Source organism: Battus philenor, unplaced genomic scaffold (genome assembly GCF_028537555.1).
Source record: "Battus philenor isolate CCGP_79_NKW_IND1 unplaced genomic scaffold, ilBatPhil1.0.hap1 SCAF_30, whole genome shotgun sequence".
NCBI classification, from domain to species: domain Eukaryota; kingdom Metazoa; phylum Arthropoda; class Insecta; order Lepidoptera; family Papilionidae; genus Battus; species Battus philenor.
In genome coordinates this window covers 2,265,217-2,287,244 of record NW_027181694.1, presented here as the reverse complement: position 1 = coordinate 2,287,244, position 22,028 = coordinate 2,265,217, and the positions used below count along the sequence as shown (strand labels likewise).

The 22,028-nt window shown below is 33.8% G+C and overlaps 2 protein-coding genes across 2 annotated transcripts; one reads left to right on the top strand and one right to left on the bottom strand.

The window, feature by feature from the left end:
* The first annotated feature begins 900 nt into the window (after positions 1 to 900).
* LOC137927396 (U6 snRNA-associated Sm-like protein LSm4) lies at positions 901 to 1,468 on the top strand. The gene has a single exon (XM_068771194.1). It carries the CDS (start codon positions 1,016 to 1,018, stop codon positions 1,433 to 1,435), a length of 420 nt encoding a protein of 139 aa, XP_068627295.1. The 5' UTR covers positions 901 to 1,015; the 3' UTR covers positions 1,436 to 1,468.
* Positions 1,469 to 4,211: 2,743 nt separating this feature from the next.
* On the bottom strand, positions 4,212 to 21,804 carry LOC137927358 (zinc finger protein 624-like). Its single transcript, XM_068771153.1, has 13 exons — positions 21,610 to 21,804; positions 20,035 to 20,154; positions 19,274 to 19,448; positions 16,985 to 17,202; positions 15,778 to 16,002; positions 14,694 to 14,902; positions 13,096 to 13,206; positions 12,458 to 12,553; positions 11,356 to 11,568; positions 8,633 to 8,744; positions 7,865 to 7,978; positions 5,771 to 5,926; positions 4,212 to 4,408 (listed from the first exon to the last, which is right to left on the bottom strand). The coding sequence occupies exons 1-13, from the start codon at positions 21,736 to 21,738 to the stop codon at positions 4,247 to 4,249; spliced, it is 2,040 nt and encodes a 679-aa protein (XP_068627254.1). The 5' UTR covers positions 21,739 to 21,804; the 3' UTR covers positions 4,212 to 4,246.
* Positions 21,805 to 22,028: the final 224 nt, after the last annotated feature.

The window sequence follows — 22,028 nt, the reverse complement described above, 5'->3', positions numbered from 1 at the left end:
ACCATTAGAAGTATTTTTTTTACTTTCCAGACCGAATTTGCTTTATTTAGACAATAAATTAAAATGTGTATTGTTCAGCGAAAATAATTTCGTACATAAAATATAAAAAAATGACAGGTATAAATTATTGATAAATTACAAATCAGATATTGATACTGCATTTGTAGACTAAAACCTTTTTGCACATTTTTACTTTAAAAAATCTACTTTTTTAGAATGTGTCTTTCATATACATTCTTAGAGAATGATTAATTTATTTTTATCAATCTCTACCTATATAGAATAATTTCATAATGTAAAATTTAGGGTGTGGTTGAAAACAAAACTATCGTTTGACTGTCGCATGAAAATATTGAGAGAATTTGAACTGAATATTACTAGTAGTTGTAAATTAATAATAATTGAACAATTGTAATTCGAAACTAACATCAAAACAAATGTATCGCTCACTTGAGAACGCTCTGTATTAGGGGCCACCAGTGCTACAATGTCTTATATTTAATTTTCATACGCGTTCGAATTCGAATTCATATGGTTCCATCAGCGATGTACACCTAGAATGTAAAGAATATTTGTATACACTTACTATAAACTACACATAACACACCTGGTAATATTTTTCTTCGCCATCATGTCTTAAAATATTTTATAATTGTGGGATCCGTATCCAAGACAGATAGGCAAGAATTTATAAGTGAATATAATTTATTTTTGACCAATGACAGTAATCAACAACTTGGATTGACTAGTAAAGTATTTCTAAGCAATAAGACCGCTATAACAAAAATTGTAAAAAGGATATAAATAAATATTTATCAAAGTGTATTCAGATTATATTTCGGAAAATGTTTTAAGTGGCAATACTGATCATATTTTTAATTATCTGTTGTAAAAAACGAGATGTCAATATGACAAATACAAAGTGTGCTCTATAATCTATATTATAGAGGTAAATAAATAAATGTATAAAAATTTTAAATATTTTTGTTGAATTACAAGCTGAAGTCGTGCAAACATGTTGCCGCTCTCATTGCTGCGGACAGCGCAGAACCATCCCATGTTAGTGGAATTGAAAAACGGTGAAACTTATAACGGTCATCTAGTTAGTTGCGATAATTGGATGAATATTAACCTCCGAGAGGTGATTTGTACGTCGCGCGATGGTGATAAGTTCTGGCGCATGCCGGAGTGTTATATCCGCGGGAGTACTATCAAGTATCTGCGGATCCCAGATGAAGTTATCGACATGGTAAAAGAGGAGACGCAAGTGAAGGCGAGGGGACGAAGCGAAGTGTCTAAGGGTAGAGGCGGTTCACAAAACGCTCGCGCAGGTCGCGGTGGCGGACGTGGAGCCTTCGGAAACCGCGGCCGTCCCGCCCCACTCGCACGAGGCGGAGCGCCCGCTCGAAACCCTCAGAACAAGAATAAGAAATAACTATAGGATCATATTTAATAAATTAAGGTTATTTTTAAATATTGTGTTTTATTTTGTTGCCACATAAATCTTTGTTTCACCGACTTTTGCTGATCTTCGAATACCGACCGACGTTAAAATAATTGTTTTGTTGACATACATTGGTCTTCAGAATACAGTTAAAATACAACAGAAAAAAAACTTCAACACGACTATAATATATGCACTAGTGACGAGGAACTTTTAAAATTCGTGCATACATATAAGTAGCCAAGTAGCTTTGACAAATAAAAGTATTCTGTAATGCAGCCTATAGAATGGCCATGTATTAGAGTAACTGGAAAGTAAAGTTGCTTTCTTAAGTTAAATTCACATGATTACATTTTTTATTTCTAATCAACAATATATTCACCTTCATTATCAACAACCTTTTGACTTCTATTATAAAAATGTTCAATTCTGGAGTGGTAAAAATCAATCGGTTTTTCTGTAAAATATGTTCATTGAAACATTCATTTCTAATCTCACTAATATATAGCGCACACACCATATGCTTTCATTTCAATAAGGACAGGAAACTCTTATGCCTTGGGTTCTCTAAGCCTAAAGTTCGAGAATCATGTCTTAGTAATTAAGTTTAAAGACTTATTTTGTATTATTGTCTTATGAATAGCATTGGGAGAATTGTATTGTTGATCTTTCCAGATAGTACACCATTAGTCAATTACAAGAAAATTCTTTGGAACTTTATTACATTGGAAGTGTGTTGTAAACTCTGAATTAATGTTAAAAATGATAGAATTAATATTCTGATTTTAATAATTAATACTGCATAACATATTGCTGAATTAGCCTTCTTTAAAGATTTCTAATAACACCAGTTAGAAGTAGCATGAATCATTTTTCTACCATGTGGGTCGATAAACTTAGCTGAATTGCATATGAACAGTCTATGTTTAACCAGTTGACATAATATGGTATTATCCAACAGTAATGACAAAGTCAAGGAGTGCCTATTTAGTGTTTTGACTGTTTATTTTTAATGACAATTAATTGCATATTATTGTATGTAAATTTTTAAACAAATCATTTTAGATTTGAAGCCAAGACACTGGTCAAAATCTACTAGACCAATGTAAATATAGGCCTTAATTAATCAGATTGTGTGCACAGTAGTCTAGCATAATTTGGTATATATTATAGTGAGTGATTATTATATATCATGGGTGTGCAAGCTTTTATAGTGTGAGCGATTTTTTCTAAATTAGAATTTTTGGAGCTGCAATTGTATACGCATTTAAAACACGCAAAAGAATGTTTTATTACAAAAATCATATCTATTGAAATTATTTAAATAAAAGTACAAAACATGTGTATTCAAGTTAGATATTTGTTTCGATTTTCCAGGAGCTGACATAGGTCATATAAATTTAAATATTGAAATAAATTGACAATCAATCCGAGCTAAAAATAATTGTTCAACGAGATGCAGTTTGGCCATCCCTATTATATACACATTTTCTCCATAGAATTTACTGCCAAAAGTTATTAGCCTGCCAGTCTGATAGAAAAATAAATATACAAGCTATTTATTATTTATTATTTTATATTCAGAGTCATCACATTACATATGAGTCAATGTTAATTACAATGGTAACTTAGCTTTCTATTACTTATGCTGCTAGCTTTTAATATGATGATCATATTTTCAATATGAATAAAAAAGAAGTAGAAACAAATTTTGTGTACCCTCAGAAACTTGACTTCATTTTTTTATTTAATTTATTATTATTTATAGCACATGCTAGGATACATTTAAATAGAATCATAATAATAAACAAAAGAGTACAATGGGTGGTCTTATCACATGAGACAAACTCTTACAGACAGCCATAGTATGGTGTTTCCTTAGAAGTGTAAATAATGGGTAGTTAACATGTACAAAACATATATATATATATATATAGACATACAGACATATATACTTATAAATAAGTTATAATGCATATTATGGTTAGCAAATCTTTTTCCAGATCCCGGATAGTGTTCAAAAAGTTTTTATTTATGAAAATTATTAAAGAATATTTGTTTTACTATATTGTAAATGATTTCATAGTAAATAGTACACCTTGGCGTGATCACCTCCACGCTATTTCAATGTTAGTTCTTTTTAGTCGATGGACGCTCCATACAAGGCATAGGCCTCTCACAAAGATATCCATGATGACAGGTCCTGTGCTGGACACATCCAGCGACCTTAAGTAAGTCGTCAGTCTACCTAGTGGGGTGGTCTACCCACTCCACGTCTACCGGCTCAGGGTCACCACTGCAGAACCTTTACACCCCAACGTCTAATGATTGCACCAGCGGTGTACCCCTCCCACTGCCACTTCAGAGAAGTATTCTTCTTTTTTAATATCTCGCATAGTTACTTACCCTCTTCTAAGGTCCTAGGGATAATATCTGAAGAGATCATAGATTTCACTCGACATAAAATCAGATGTAATCTATCCTATGTTGATTTTTTAAATTTGTATTTTAGTATTTTTTAATACACATAAGGGCAGGTATTTTAATATATTGTTGTTTTTAGAAACATATAATTTGTTTTCTATATAAGAATTTAGCTTGTGTGTTATGTGAAAAAAAATCAAGTCACAACTGTCAGGCTGTTCTATAATTTTGCATTTTTGGAAATAATTTTAAATAACACACTTTAATTAAAAAAAATTATATTTCTCTGTAATATGATTCCTATTATAGAGGGAATAATAGAAGAAAAACATCAATAATTTCTAAAAAAAATCCATATATTTTCTTTTGTCAATGCCTTCAAACAATGTTCTGAACGATATTCAAGGGCGGCGGTTGGGCTTGAACCATGTTCTGAACGAGATTGTTCGCCAAATTCTGCTGGAAATACTGCATCCGGTTGGCCAGGTCTATTTCCGGGTACGGCTCCTGTTTCTTCACAGCTGGTATAGACCTGGTTTGCTGGAAATTAGATATTTAAATTAAAATACTCATTTTAACATATTGTTAATAGTCAGGTCAACTCGAATTATAATGAGATTTGTCCTCAAAAGATTTGTATATTCACGGCGCCGATATAACAAAGGTAACCGGAACACATACCTATAAGAGAATTCATAAACAAAAATCTGTGATAAACTGTAATAAAAAGACCAAACTGTAGTGATGAGGATGGATGAATGGAATAGTATAGAAGAGAAAGATTCTTCTATCTAGAATTGTAGAGTAAAAGAACGGAAAGGTAGATAATGTGATGCATAGAAGAGTATGGTAGTAAAAAATGAAATGTGAACATATTAATAAAAGAAATATAAAATCCCTGTTCCCATACAAAAAGGGGTGGAAAGAGAAGTAAAAACCACCGAAACACCAGACTGTCACTCTGCGAACCCTGCTTTACTTCGACATTTCTTCATCAGGTAACTTCTAGACGGTTCGAAGCCTGGTGGGGAGTTGAGGTTAAAAAAACAATAAAACCCAAAGGACGAGCCTTTATTGTAAAGTACACACTTTATTCCACCACTAGCAGTGGAAGTTGCAACAAATCGACGGACGAGCCGTCAGCCCCGATTGGCTCGTTCGTGGAATTTGTCTTTTGTTCCCGACGGTCTCTTTTTCTTGAATTTAGTATTTTCTCATGTTGACATGATTTATTGTAACTCGTTTGTTTATAGTGTAATAAAAAGAAAACGGGGAATTCCACAAAAAACAAAATATATTCACGAAAATAGGTCGAGCCGTTTCGGAGGAGTTCAATCGCGTACACCATGACACGAGAATTTTATATATATATATATTCTCTTCTATATATATATATATATATATATATATATATATATATATATATATTTAAAAGGAAGTAGAAAAGAGATTGTATAGGAAGTAAGTTGATTAAAATTAATAAAAAAAATCTGAATTATGTTATAAAGTCGTTAATGTATGGATGTATGATTTACCCCCATATATAAGTGGGATCGGAAAGTAATGTCGCATCTGTCAACAAATTAAAAAAAAACCGATTGATTTGTTACCGTTCCGGCATTGATTATGTATACTAGACGGCAAAAGATTGTTGATAGATGATGACGAAGGTAAATACATTGTTGATCAGAAATAAAAACTTGTTAAATATGTAGTCGTGTGAATTTAACTTAAGAATGCGACATTACTTTCCGTTCCCGCTAATATATTAATTATATTGTAACCGCTGAACGTCTTGTTATTTGATATATGTTAGATATACAGGCTGTACTTTTTTGATAAAACAATTATAGGATGATTAATAAATATAGTATTTTTTTTTTGAGATTTCGTTTGACTTACCTTCGTCCGCTTGCATATGTCATGCATCATCTTCATGTGTTTGTAAATGGATGTTTGCCACGTGAATGTGGCGGGACACAGTTTACACTTGAAGCTCTTGCTCGCGGAACGCTTCGTGTGCATTGCCCACACGTGGCCCTTTAACCTCTTCACCGTCTGGACATACCGTTCAATTGTGAATTAAAAACTATATTTACTGATGGCTATTGGAACTGGTTTTTTTAATGGCGCCTACAAGCCACGACTTCTGGCTTGTGGGCAAGCCTATCGTCGTGTCGATTTTTGAGGGACATAGCTTATCTCGCTCTTACAACCACACTTATACATATAAGTGAAAGAGACAGATGGTATAAAGAAGTGTTCACATGTCAATTTTTTTTAAAGACGTGAAAATTACATCTTTTATAAATTTCTTTGTTTTATTAAAATCCACTTACATTATTAGCGCCGTTTTTTTTTTTTAATTTATATTGCTTGTAATATTACTACACAGGAGATGAGATAAAGGTTCATCTTTGTATTGGAATAACATTAGATGCATGCAGCTTCGAAATGGTTATATTGGAAATCTATGATAGAAGCCTGAGTCCAATTGTAGTGACGATTTTATTAGTGATGATATTTAGGTAAGGATACGTTTATATGGCGGCAAAATATAATACGTTGTAGAAGTACGAATAGGTTTAGTTTTGTTTGTGTTTCAGTGCATTCAGTACTTGGACAATCTATAATTGATTCAAAACAAAGATACCGACGCACACGTGATATTTCAGAACAGATTTGTCCAGGGCAGGACGTTAGATGAATGTTTGAGTTCGAAGTGTCTCCGAGAGGAAACAACGCGACACGTTGAAGAACCGTGCAATTACAATAAGGTATAATGGTACAATATATTAAAGTATCTCCCTTTGGAGACTATCGGGACATATGTGACCCATGTTTTTTTTGGGTTATGTCCCACCTAAAATGTCTAATGGGACACATGTGTCCCAGCCCTTAGCTTAAAAAGGGCGTAACCTGCATTCATAAAACTAACATTTCTTGATATAGTATCCCCATTTACATTTTTTTGACCTCAGATATAACACAAGTATAAGAAAAATAAATCAGACTCGAAAGTGTTAAATCCAGTAAAAGCTCCTTATTCGTGTTTCCTTCATTCGCGTTTTCACTATTCGCGGATCTAATAAGTTCATACATAATATTAAAAGGATTCCAATAGACATCCGGCCTAATATCCTTCGTAAATGCCGGCAAACGGAAACATAAAAAGTAAAATAAAAAATATTTCGCTGAGGACTTTAACATAAGCTTGCTTTTCCCGACATCGGTTTTTAAGAATGTAAACAAACAGAATGAAAGCAACCTTATTACCCAACGCATAAGATATGTTTTTAAATGTTGCAATACCGTCGAATAGTAAAAAGCCTTCAACAAGCAGTGAAAACGTGACATTTAATTTGAAAAATCTTAGCAAAGGTTTAAGAATGGAAAATGAGCTTTGCGATTTCTTTATGAACATCGACCCGTCTGCGGAACCAAGTCTTATGTTTCAGAGGCAAATCGCTATTGCGACTGCTGCACGGCAGTCTGAATCGAAGGCTTTTAAAAACTGCCAAGCGAGAGGAACAATACAAAATACTTCAAACAATTGTTTAAGCCTTGAGATAATTAATGAAAACGTTCAAAAACTTCAATTATATAGATTTTTAATAATTTCGTCACCTAGGAACGTATAAGCTATAATCCCATATAGATTACCATTCCGTATTCACGGTGTCAGTATTCGCCATATTTATGGAACATATACCCCGCGAATAAAGGGCTTCGTCATCGACCTTTAGAAAGAGACAACTGCCTAATTTAGGCTTTGTAGAGCACTATCTCTGTCTCGCACTACCTATGTGACGTTTTTTCAGTCGTATTTCGTGCGACAGAGATAACGCTCTCTCGAAATTTGACAATTGTCTCTTTCCAAAGGTCGATGTGTAATATTTATCGCTGGGTAGGGTAGTGTACTTGCAATTTGACTACATCGGTACCTATGTATATATAAATATAAGTAGGTAGTCTGATAAAACTACAACTACCCACCTTGTATGACTTGCCGCAAATCTCGCACAGATGCTCCCCCTCCGGTTCCTTATTCTTCCTTCCCTCGTGTATGTTGTTCATGTGCGCCACCATTATCTTAGCTGTTTTGAACGGCTGAAATGTTATATCAAGTATCCTGTTTGTGAACAGAGGTAGGTGGAACAGGATATAATGTGAATTTACACTGCCCACAAATAAGTTTCCAGAGAATGAGCAGCAGCGTTTTCTACGTACCATAATACCACACTGCAGTTGTGAACCCGCCTACCACGTGTGGCGATTATGGTATATCCCTCCATAGATATCTATGGAGGCCTATGACCTGTTGTGAGCGTTTATGGGCTGAAACGAAGACTCTATTTAGGCAACTTCTTTAATGATAAACTCTCTTGTATATATGTGCCAAAAAATCTGTATATATATATATATATATATTGGATCAAAAAGTAAGACGAAAATATTTTAAATTTAATATAATTCCCTTCAAAGTAATCTTCGTCTGATTAAACGTAATTTTGCCAACGCTTCTTCCAGTCTTCGAAACAGACGAAAAGGTCTTTTTCCTTTATAGACTTAAAGATTTTCGATTCGATATGGCCTCCCAGTATTGGCCTTTTGGAGTTTGCTAAATAGCTAGTCGCACGGAGAACGATAGATAAAAATACAGTTTGGAATATATAATTTACATATATATAAATTACATATATGTATTACGTGTTACGATAATTTATCTGCTAATATGTTATATATGACACATTATATTTTTACCTTGAAACACACACTGCACTGGTATTTGATGAGTTTCAGATGATCCCAATCAATGTGGTCAACCATGCACCATTTTGTGGCAAATTTCTTGCCACAATAGTTGCACGCGTGGCTGCAAACGATAGAAAAGGGCTTTCTAATGCTACTTTCATAGATCCATAGACGAAAAAACCGATATCATCGTCATTTCAACTGTGAGAAGTCCACAGCTGGGCGTATGAACCGGTTGAAAGCGGCCTGCATATCTCCAATCAACTTTAACAAGGTTTGTCCACTTTGTCAGTGTTATACTTGCAACCAGGCCTTACGTAACAAATGGTCGCTTAGCCTTTAAGATCTTTGGAACATGGGACCCTGGAGGAATAAGTTGGAGGAACCCTGTGTCCAATAGTGGACATCTTACGGCTGAAATGATGATGATATCGGTTTTCGTCCAACCAGGTGGATTGATTACGTTAAGGTCATCGAAAAACCTTGGATTCAGATCGCTTCCAAACGGTCTTAATTTATTAGGGGGGAGGCCTTTGTCCAGCTGTGGACGACATTGAAAAATTACAATTTGATATTACAGATCGCTGCAAAATCTTCTGTGTACAAAACACCATAAATTTACCATAGGATATAAATGACATAAAAATTTTCATCACAAAGTTCAAACTATGAATCCATTGCATTCAGACCTATCCGATCGTTCACTACGAAATCTTCATTCGATATCGTATATTAATGTAAAACATTCATCGGATATTAAATTTAAATCCAATTAAAATCTGTCGGATATTGTTTTTTAAATACATCTAGGAAAAATCACTGCTAAGTTTTGATGCGTTCAAAATCTATCGGATATAGTTTTTTTTTTAAATATATCGAGGAGAGATTATGATAAAACATTTATCGGATAATAAATTTAGATTCGTTTAAAATCCATCGGATATTGTTTTTCAAACATATCTAGAAGACATCAGTGTAAAACATTCATCGAATATTGAATTTAGGTCCCTTCATAATCGTCGGATATTGTTGTTTAAACACATCTGATATAAAAGACATTACTGTAAAATTTTACAATGATCTCCACTGTAAATTTTTTTTTATCGGATATTAATCGCTGTACGAAATCAATAATGTACTGGGTACTGTATCAATAATACACTGTAAAACATTCATCGGATATTTTAAGTTAATAGTTATAAAATTCTTAACGGATATTATTTTGCAAACATGTATCGGATTTATGAGTATTCGCTATAACGTATACATCGGATATAAATTACTATTAATAATCCAACGGATATCATACACCGATCACTAAGAAAAAGTCTACGGATAATCTATATCAACAAAATATTAATCGGAAATTATTTTTTAAATATTTCGGAAATATGAGGGACTAGTGTAAAATATACATCGGAGATTTATCGGATATATATCGGATATCGATCGGATATGTATTTATAGAGTGGAGGCTTACATGTGAAAATATGAGAGATTAGTGTAAAATATACATCGGATATTGATCGGATATCGATCGGATATGTGTTTATAGAGTGGAGGCTTACATGTGGAAATATGAAAGATTAGTGTAAAATATACATCAGATATTGATCGGATATCGATCGGATATATATTTATGGAGTGGAGGCTTACATGTGAAAATATGAGAGATTAGTGTAAAATATACATCGGATATTGATCGGATATCAATCGGATATGTATTTATGGAGTGGAGGCTTACATGTGAAAATATGAGAGATTAGTGTAAAATATACATCGGATATTGATCGGATATCAATCGGATATGTATTTATGGAGTGGAGGCTTACATGTGGAAATATGAGAGATTAGTGTAAAATATACATCGGATATTGATCGGATATCAATCGGGTATGTATTTATGGAGTGGAGGCTTACATGTGGAAATATGAGAGATTAGTGTAAAATATACATCGGATATTGATCGGATATCGATCGGATATGTATTTATAGAGTGGAGGCTTACATGTGGAAATATGAGAGATTAGTGTAAAATATACATCGGATATTGATCGGATATCGATCGGATATGTATTTATAGAGTGGAGGCTTACATGTGGAAATATGAGAGATTAGTGTAAAATATACATCGGATATTGATCGGATATCGAACGGATATGTATTTATAAAGTGGAGGCTTACATGTGAAAATATGAGAGATTAGTGTAAAATATACATCGGATATTGATCGGATATGTATTTATAGAGTGGAGGCTTACATGTGGAAATATGAGAGATTAGTGTAAAATATACATCGGATATTGATCGGATATCGATCGGATATGTATTTATAGAGTGGAGGCTTACATGTGGAAATATGAGAGATTAGTGTAAAATATACATCGGATATTGATCGGATATCGAACGGATATGTATTTATAAAGTGGAGGCTTACATGTGAAAATATGAGAGATTAGTGTAAAATATACATCGGATATTGATCGGATATGTATTTATAGAGTGGAGGCTTACATGTGGAAATATGAGAGATTAGTGTAAAATATACATCGGATATTGATCGGATATCGAACGGATATGTATTTATAAAGTGGAGGCTTACATGTGAAAATATGAGAGATTAGTGTAAAATATACATCGGATATTGATCGGATATATCGGATATTTATCGGATATTGATCGGATATTTATCGGATATCGATCGGATATGTATTTAAATAGTGCAGGCTTACATGTAGGCATCTTCTGGCACGTGCCGCTTGCTGAGCCGCATGTGGTTGTTGTAGCAGTCGCGGCTGGAGAAGCTCTTCCCGCAGTCGCGACACTCGTGCAGTGCCCCGGCATCGCGCTCGCGGTGGTTGCGCGTGTGCCGCGCCAGGTTGCGCTTCCACTGGAACAGCTTGCCGCAGATCGGGCACGGGTACGTCAGACCGTTGTGGATCACCCTGTAGTGCGAAGGAATCTTGAGATCTTGAATTATTATATTTTGTTCACGGTAAAAAAAGTGGATTATTTCCCTTGTCCGGTTTTTTTTTTGATTTTTTTAAAGTGCATAGTAGTCGTAGAATAAATGTTTTATTTCATTGTTTTGGAGAGGTAAGAGGGGTTAGTGTCTTGCAACAAATGTCTTACGTCTGAAATCATGATGATATTTTTTAAAGTAAGTGATTATTAGTAAACTATTTTATTTCAATAAATATATTAACCCTTTTCACTCCAGGGCTGTTATGTGTTATGGCATCGATAAAATTTAATTGAATCATAGTATCTTGCGATTCTTGAATATGTTTCATTCATTCGTGATTCAAACATTTTGGTAACAAAAATCTTTCCTGTTTTAAAATTTTCCGCAAAAAGAAGTATTACACCATGTCGAGTATCGCTCGTCAGTGGAGCTTGTGGAACAAAATCAGTGTCGAGTGACACTCGACATTGGAGTGGAAAGGGTTAAAGATGATGACTGCTGACAAGCGAGTTTCCAGAGAATAGACAGTACTGTCTTCTGCGTACCATAATACCAAATAGCGATCACTGGCGATTACGGTGTGCCCCCCATAGATATCTACGACGACACAAAAAAGATTCCATGATTATTTTTGAACTTAGGTCGACAATTTTTTGGACACAAGTATAAGATTTAATTATTTAATTTATGCTCTATAAACAAAATCAAACATAAATATGAATACTTTTATAGTATAAATGTTGCCATATAAAAATATTTTACCTACATAAACACATGTTTTTTTTTTTAAATCAATCATCTTGCAAATGATTACATGTAAATAAAAATAATAACAAGTGGATAGGTTAATAATTAGAATTTTCACTCACACGTGTGCTCTGTAGCTTTTCTTCGAGAAGAAAACTTTGTCGCAGCCTTTGCATGGTATATGGAGCTTCTCCTTTGGTTTATTCTGTGGTAATATTCTGAAATATATACAAATATATATACAAGGTGATAAGTGACAGCCAAAACATTCTAGGCCAAACATTCTAAATTTGAAATTATTTTATCGACTTTATCTTGTCGGTATGTTGTTATAAAATAAATTATATTAAAATGACCGAAATAAATGCGCTTGTGGGCGAATTGTTGCATATTGCAATAAGGACGCAGATGCTTCTTTTTTTTTTTATTCGAATTTTTTTTATATACTATCTGTGCACGCAACTTAGTTGGGTTGTAATTTAACAAAAAAAAAGATTTTTTTTTCGTTCAAGAATTTTTCTAAAATCAAATAAGCCTTAGTTACTTCTGCCAGCATAAGACCAGTTAAAATCGGTTCAGCCATTTCTGAGATGAAACAGCCTTCACATTTTTTGAAGTTTTGGAATATGGTAGACATGAAACTTCAGGTGCTCTACCGGAACCGAATAAATAATGAAAGTGGTCTATGAGAAAAAAACGTTTGGGCGCCTTTGATTTGGACCATACAATCTTCCATACCTCCTGGTATTTAGTTACTTACTTCAAATGATATTTCAAAGTCATTTTATTTGCGAAGACCTTCCCACAGCAATCACACTGCGGTCTTTCCTGATGGCATACTCCTCTGTGATATGTTAGCTTCGATTTTGTCCTGTAAACGAATAGATGTAAGGTTGAGAATTGCATGCTTGAGTTACCAGTGCTGAAATCGTAATACTATGTGTTCATAGGCTGTCAAAAAGCAAATCTCTTATTATTGCGGGTGGTCTATTGCGTCGTATAGGGTACGGTTCTCGGAGCTGACGGCCCGAGTACCAGGTTTGGGGATGCCTCCCTTCAATACATTGGCTTTGTTAAACCGACCAGACTACCCCTACTTAATTAAACTATAAATAATACAAATAATGTTTTAAAAGCTATGTTCAGAAATGAGATGATGTTCACTTTACATCCTCTGGTCTGGTCTATATATGACGAAAGATGTATTAAATATATGTCTGTTTTATATCATTGGCATTTAATATAGAAAGTTTAGTAACACGTGTATATATAGGAACGCTGTTACTTCGAACAGCGTCGATAGATGGCGTTCGCAGTCGATTAGCGCGCGCTTCGTTTATTCACGTAATTAAAATATGAATAAGATGACATTTGACAGCAACATAGCAGAGTTACCAGTAAACAAAACGTAGTTTTTAGATTAAAAAATAATATTATATTGTACACTTTCCTTCATAAGCATTTGAAAAAATATTTTTTATAATTGAAAGTACATTATTTATGGCTATATATCACACTAGCTGTGCCCGCGACTTTTTTTTACTAAATATATTTAGTTGTTTTTTTCGTTTAATTTTATAATATTAAAAAAAAAAAAAAAAAGAAGCCAAAGTTACTTCATATTACATCGGCTACCTACAACTCCCGTCAAAATAAGTGCAGTGATTCGAAAGATTAGCCGGAACATACAGACTATATGTATGGAATACATATTCATATGCTTATAGTAAAATGCAGTTATTTTAATATAACAAACAGACACCATATTTATTCATTTGCATATAAAGATTTTTCTTCATCTGAATCTAATGTATTAATTCGAAGTATATATATTTTATGTCGTATTTTCTGTTCTTATCCATACTTGGCGATATCTAGATGAACGCCCTGTCTATATCCGTCGACACAGCAAGCGGCAAATTTGAAGTGGCAGACATGGCGAGCAGAACCGTTAGCCGCTGGAGCCTTAATATTGCGTAAGTCGTCTTCCCACAAGGTGGAGACGACCTTGATAAGGCCGTCAGAAGACGCTGGAGGTCGCTTTTAACCAGGCATAAGCCTTTGGAATTTCAATAGAACCGGTTGAAACTGGTCTGCAATAAGGTTTCCACCCCAGATCCTTAACATCTCATCAGCCATTTGTTCTGCATGCTATGTAAACCTACTAGCCGCCACTTAGACCTACCAATCCTCTGGACTATATCGGTTTCTCTTTTCTAATTCAATCTCTTAGAGAATTCCCGAGCATATTCTCTATAGCTCAGCGTTTGTTTTTTTAATAAAGCCCGAAGAGAGACCACGTTTCAATCCTTGGCAATGGATGTTTTACGCTTAAATATGAACACAGTATATACTCACGTGAATTCCTTCCCACAGGTACTGCAGGCTAGGGTTGGGGCGGAGCGCGAGGTGCACGCGTGGGCCAGCATAGCGGGCTTTAAAGATGTCGCAGCGCCACATGACCTGCACCTGTACGCCGCCAGGTGGAGAGCCCTATGGGCTGACATGTTGTCCCTCGTTACGAAGTATGCCTTGCATACGTCACATTGGACATTGTCTTCACTCTTCTGTGAATAGGGGAGTCGATTTAAGTAAATCATTGACATAGACCTCAGCTATGAAATTCCAATAGGATCTATTTAAACTGGCCGGCATCTATCTATCATCATCATCCAATGGCCTTAACGAACTTCTTTTGAATAGCCTCCGTTTTTGGGGCACTCTTGCTTATATATATATTTTATTTATGGAAGATTAGTACATGTTCACCCAATTAAATTGTTGCAATTTTAACAATAATACAAGCGAAAGAAATGAATTTATTTAATTAAAAGAATCAAAAAAGTAACTAATATTATTAATAAGGAATGCAACTTAATTTGGAGAAAATGTTAAATGAAAAAAAAAAACAGTGGATATGATAAGACATTCGTGAGTGGTACAATCGGCATAAGCGGAGCGTTTTCATATGTCACTAATATGAGGCGATGGTCCAATTTGAAGCAGATATCGTTCGCCACATATTTTTTTGTAATTTGCATTGTTTGCCGCAAGCGCTTTTGTCAGCGGGCTGGCGGGCGGTGCACTTTGTTGCACGACTACCACGGCATGTGCGGAAGTAGCTAAACATTGGTCCTTTTCTTACTTAGGATGGATTTCCGCAAAATAACGCCTGATTCCATATAATATATGGTATAATAATGATTTCTTTTTCTCGTCTGAAGTAGCAATGGAGGGGGGGGGAGGGGGCATATCGCTTGTGCAAGCGATGGCCGTTGAGGAGTAAAGGTTCAAGTGGCTACTTCGTGCCGTTAGACGCGGTGTTAGTAACTACATGACCAAAATACTAAATGTTACTGAAAACAGATATCGCAGTAACGCATGCGATATTATCGACTTATATAACGCGCCAGTGTGGTGGAGCCTTAAAAATAATATTTACCGGCAAGTGTTTTCCATTCATATGATAATTCATGAGCTTTTCAGTATTGAAACCTATTATACAGTTTTCACATTTGTATTTTAAAGCCACGAATTCTTTTCTTGCAACATCCTCTGCTCTGATCCTCCACATTTCTTCCTCTGTCATCGTGTAAAGTTCGACTAGATCTTCTGGCAAGTTCTTCAACTTTCTAGAACGTTTGGGCTGGTCCACTTCTTTCTCTTCCTGAAATAAATATACTCTTCATAAAATGAAATTCATGTATTAAATTTGAAATATAAATTTAACCCCTAAATTTCATTTTCAAAATATGTTTCATGTTCAAAAATATATCTCAGGCCTTCTTCTCCTTAGTTTTAAATATATACAAATTAGTGAAATTGAATTGCTTGTTTGTAATATTAAAATAACAGCTATTTACTACATGCTTGTGTATATATATACCAGGGGCGTCCAACCTTCGGCTCTTTCAATTATTTGTAGCTCGCGATAAATGTAAACGAGTACAATTTTTATTTTTATTTTAAAATGTAAAAAAATTGTTATCGTTTCATACGTTTTAATCTTTTTAAATCGCTGTAATATTTAATTTCAATGCATAAATTTTGTACTTTTGTAATAAAAATAAAACATTTTTGAAACGTCCTAATTTGTGGCTGGCCAAGTTTCAAATTTCCAAAATTGGCCCGTATTATCAAGGCACTTGGCCACCCCTGATATATATAATATATATATAAATACATTTTTAAAATGTTTATCTGTCTGTCTGTCAGTTTGTTCCAGCTAATCTCTAAAACGGCATGTAGCTGATGTAATAAGGAGCAAGTAACTAAACGTAAGTAACTAAATTAAATTTTTATACGAAAAAAATGAAACTAAATATTTTTTTTTGTTTAAATTCCCCGTGGACAAAGCGCAGCTAGTTTAAAATAAAAGTATATTATTAAATAAATCTTATTATTACCATTTTAGTTTTTAATTGATCGAAATGTGTGAAACTTGGTATTTTGACTCATTTACATGGTTTATATTATAATGTACACATCAAGCATTGTTAAATTTCATTTCAAAGAGCAACCTGTTGAATTATCAGCCGGCTCTTAGCAGATCCCGATTCGCTGGTAGCTCTTACTGCTTATGATGTTAAAATTATCGACCATTTAAAAGCGCACGCTTACTTCAATAAAGATACTAAAATGTATCTTACCAATATTTCCTTCTGCTTCCTTTTATTCCTCTCCTTTTTACTCTTTCTCCCTTTTTTCTTCTTCGCCTTTAGTTTGGAAAGTTGTATGTCGTCTTCTGATCCATCCTGGTCTTGTGATTGTAGGTCATCCAGAAAGTCGGTGTCAATGAAACCGTCTATTCTATCTTCTTCTTTTGGACTCTGCGGATTCAGGAACTGTGCGTCTGGGCTGTGAGATTCTGTAGAGAGAAGTCGTTTATATTTCTTTTTCCTAGTTTTCAGGATTTCCAACGTAAGCGGCAGACACCAGGTGCAAAGGGCCCGGTAAGGGGACGTTTGAGGTGTTATTACGCGTTTATCATTCCGGCTCAAAGGTGCCTGAGAGGGTCGAACTTCCACTTTGTCGTTTGCTATTCTCTGACTAACATTGACTTACACTTTGAAAAGTGTTAGCACTTGCAAAAGTGCTCCTATTGTTAATAGGAAAGAGAGGAAAACATGGATTTAGACCAGTGTTTCCTAACCTCCTACGCTCCACAGATGGACAATTTGATAATGGGTTCGACACGAGTTTAACCCTTTCGCTTTAACATAAACATTTTGTATGTTACATAGGGGGGTGCAAGAGTTTTAGAAAAGGTGGGGGTATGGTATGAAGAAATCTAGGAAACTTTTATTTAGGCCTTTTATTCACCAAGTGTTACGAGACTAAAAAAGGTTATATATCGCACTTTTTGCTTCATCATCAATCATCATCTTCTCGTCATCCGATAGACGTTCAGCAAGGTATAGTACTCTATCAAAGATCGCCACGGATGGTCTTGCGTTGCCCGCATCTCGTTATTTCCCACGGTGCGACCCCGTGATCACCTTTCGTTCCCAACGATCATCAGCTACACAGATTCCTTGAGCTATGTCGATAATATTGGTTCTCCTTCGGATCTCATTTCTAAACTCCCTGATTCTTCTCTATATAAGAATAATATATTCGCTGAATTCGTGAACCTTTTCTCCGAAGACATTTTTAGCTGAATCGATATCAGAGTTGAAAGAATCTATTTGAGTCACTGGTTATTGTAATATATTTATGTATATTCGTTCTAATAATGAAATATAAGAGCGGCCTATTTTACAAACTTAGCAATTGGCGATTTTATATATACACTTTGTCTGTCATAAATATGTGAAAAATAAATACATTTAAAAAACTTTTAAGTTAAACGGTTTTTTGATACCCATATTGTGGTGGTTGTGGAAAAATAGGTACCTAGTCCGCCATATTGGAACGGCGTCCATCATGAATTTTAAATTTTGACATAATCATCGTGTTTTACTAGTGTAGCCCTTTCATTTGATACGTATATTGAGGGGGTTAAGAAAAAATATGTAATCCGCCATTTTGTATCTGCGGCCATCTTAGATTTATAATGTTATTGATTTAATTATATTGTATTGTCATCTAAATTAAATGTGTGTACCAAATTTCAGATCAATCTGACAACGAGAAGGTGCTTAAATTTCAATTTCTAATTTTGGTCCAAATAAATTCCGTACGGGTCGAACTAAATAAAACCGTTTAATAAATATAACAGTCAGATGAGTTATAAGGCTCACCCACAGCGCGGTAATGACTCGTGGTCACCATTTAGTGCAATAAATGAAATAATTCAATAATTCGTGGTTGGAACACGTAACACAAAATTTTGTAGTTAAATCTAATAATCAAAGTTTTTGTGGAGTTTTAGGAATATGACCACCGCAAACAATGACTCCATAAGAGCAATTCTTCAAGCTACACAGGTGACTGATTCTTCTCTTGATATCCGATTCAATCTCACACCTAAGCACCTGTCTCCGGGAGAATATATACATTTATCAAATCACGAATAATAATAGGTTGTCAAATATCTCCCTTCCGCTTTTTTGCTCTTTATTCAATGCTTTATAAAAAGTGTTACAGTAATCGGATTTAGTTCAAATGTGCGCCGTTTTGTTCGATAATCTGTTTCCATCTAGACGGCAACGTTTCTCTAGCGGATTTGCCTTTAACGAAGGAAAACTTTAAAATAGCGCGAATTTCGGCGTTAGTGAACTCCATGTTTACACGTCTATAACTGTTGAACGCAATATCCAAACTAATCATGCATAGCGTCGTTTTGTAGGTTATGTCAAGACCTTTCAAATTATGTATAGTATTGCCAGATACGAGCTCTGTAGCGCTTTGTACATAGCCGCGAAATTCAAAAGACAAAAAGGCGGAAGGGAGATATTTGACAACCTTTTATAAATATGTACTTGAAAAGTTCTTACCAAATTCATGAACGTCGTATTTAGGTTCCTCTTCTTCCACTTTGATGACATCAACGTCTATGTGCGGGGGCTCCTGTTTGAGGATCACCAGCGACGGCTCCAACGGCAGGTTCCTCGCTGAGAGACGGCTGACTGCATGCTTCGTTAAGTCGTTCGGTGAGTTCAGAAACGTGTGCTGTCGATTTTTTTAAAAATAACCAACCTTATATGGTGTTTTTATGTCGCCATCTAAACCTATACCGCCTAACGACAGTGTTTTTTTAAGGTAAGATTTTATTTATTTATTGTTCTTATAAGTAATTACTTATTATAACAATTATTACATACATTCATATTACATTTTGTTTTACTTCATATCAATGAGATGATTTTCCTACTCAAAAGTAGCGGTTCATATCTTTGTCCCAAAAACAAGATGGCGGAAAGAGAATTAAACATTATTTTGTAAAAAGGTATATAAGTAAATAGACTGTTTCATGTTGTGTATTTGAATTTAAGCGCTCAATAATACATATATACATACATATAAATAAATATGTATATATATATGTATGTAGGTATATATATATGACTAATTATATTAATTTCATTCATAAATATTTTACAAAATTCTAATTCATAATTTTTATTTGAATTATGAAGCCATGTTCACCGTACATATCCAATAATGAGTTAAAGAAAACCACATAGCATTCAAACAATTTCAACCAACTTTTTAAAATAAAAAAAATAAATAAAAGACGAAATTATAATTTACTCACTTTACGAGAATAATCCATAAGTATATTGAAGGCGGACAAAACCTGAGTTCTGAAACGAACTGCGGACCTCACAGCGGCAAGACATTCCCAGCATACTTGGACCGATAATCCATCTGGAACCTATCAAAAGTAAAAACACATAAACATAAAGATTAAATACATTTATTCAACATTGCAACTATTAACAGAACTCTTACTGTTCGTCTACTTATTATTTATTTATTTTTTAATTTATTATAATTTTTAACTCTATCCTTCTCTGCCAGTTTGGAGAAGAAGCAAGATTAAAACACAACAACACATCTTTTGATAAAATTTAACAATACATATTTAAACATACACTTTAGCAATTATTTTAAATTCTTTACATGATTCGGTCTCTAAAAACATTTCTTGTTAACAAATAAAGAGTAACTGGTTATAGGTGTAAAAGGCTTTAAAGAGACAGTCATATATTCGTCATATAGCTTATTTATCAGCAAAAAACTTTAAGGTTTTATATTTTTATGGCCTACATTCTAGGAGATCTCCGGTTTCCCCTGCCATATTTGGGTTAGAGACATTACATATTCAGGTAAATAATTTTTCTGTTATGTACTGTTTTCCTTCCATCCTTCACAATATCTATGTTTCCATTGCTTACATACTGTCTACCTTTCATCACTTTACTTCATCTTCGCTCTTAGATCACAGATTGAATCACAGGCATACTTTAGCATAATAGTATTAACTTATTTTTATTTAATTTATTTGCCATATTTTCTAGTTTCTTTATAAAAATTCTTTTAAATTTGTTTTTCACTATTTTACTGTACATGGGTCAGGTACATTTATTGTACATGGGTCAGGCCTTTATACCATACTTTCTGCAAAAACCTAAGAACGAAGGACCCAGTTGATTGTTGCCCTTTTAGGGGTGCAATGTTATCTATTTCTATTTTGGCCTCATAGAAATCTATATATTATTTTAATTTCAAATGCGCAGGGCAATGCCTCCTGGCAGCACAAAGCTTACAAGAAAAAATAGTAAACAATAAATGCTTTAATATGTAGTAATCAGAATTTTGAAAATTAAGTTTGTTAAACGATGATTATTACAAGATCTATTGTTTCTGAAACCATTAATTTTTGGATAATGTATTGCAGGCATTCTTTGACAGTAAATATGAAATAACTACAACCAATCTACTTTAAATAGTTTTTTAATAGCAAAAAATAGTAAATCACATGGAAATGATGATTAAAAACTATAAAAATATATAAATATTTACGCCATTTTGAGAATGTATAATATAAAAATAAAACCAATATATAAAGTGAATCTAAGAAAAAAATCATTGTAAATAACACGATTGCGTGTAATAAATACATACTAACATAGATTAAAAAAAAATATTTTTGTCTCACTATCTAAATAAAACTTAATAATGTCGGATCCAAGGATTTTTGTTCTGAGATAAATATGTAAATTAAAGTTAATTCATGACATAAAGATATACTTTTCTAATTAATTTTCGTTCAAAGATTTATTTCTGGTTATTTTAATGTCATAATTATTAATATTAAATCACTTACGTCTATATTCGCCCAAATTTTAAAAAAATCTTTAACATCTTCGTTGTAAAACATCTTCCGATTATAATTAAGGCAGCCGACGCATATTCCGTTTACATTGTAACCTTCGATGTTGATATTTATCTCCATAATTGTCGATTGTTTATTTTGTTAGTAATGTAAACAAATATCTTTACAAGCAATGGTAACTTTATTCCTTTCCTTCGGCCATTTTGTCCAATTTCTGTTTATATGGTTTGACAGGAGAAATTAGTGCAACGTCTAGGCTTTTGAGCCATTATATTTTAATAGGATTTTTATATTTTTACTCAAAATTTTCAATAATATTAATGATTTAATTTGGAATATTTAAGGTCATAACGTATTAAAATGTAATTACATAATTTCCATAGATTAATTTAGCAATTGATCTTAAAATT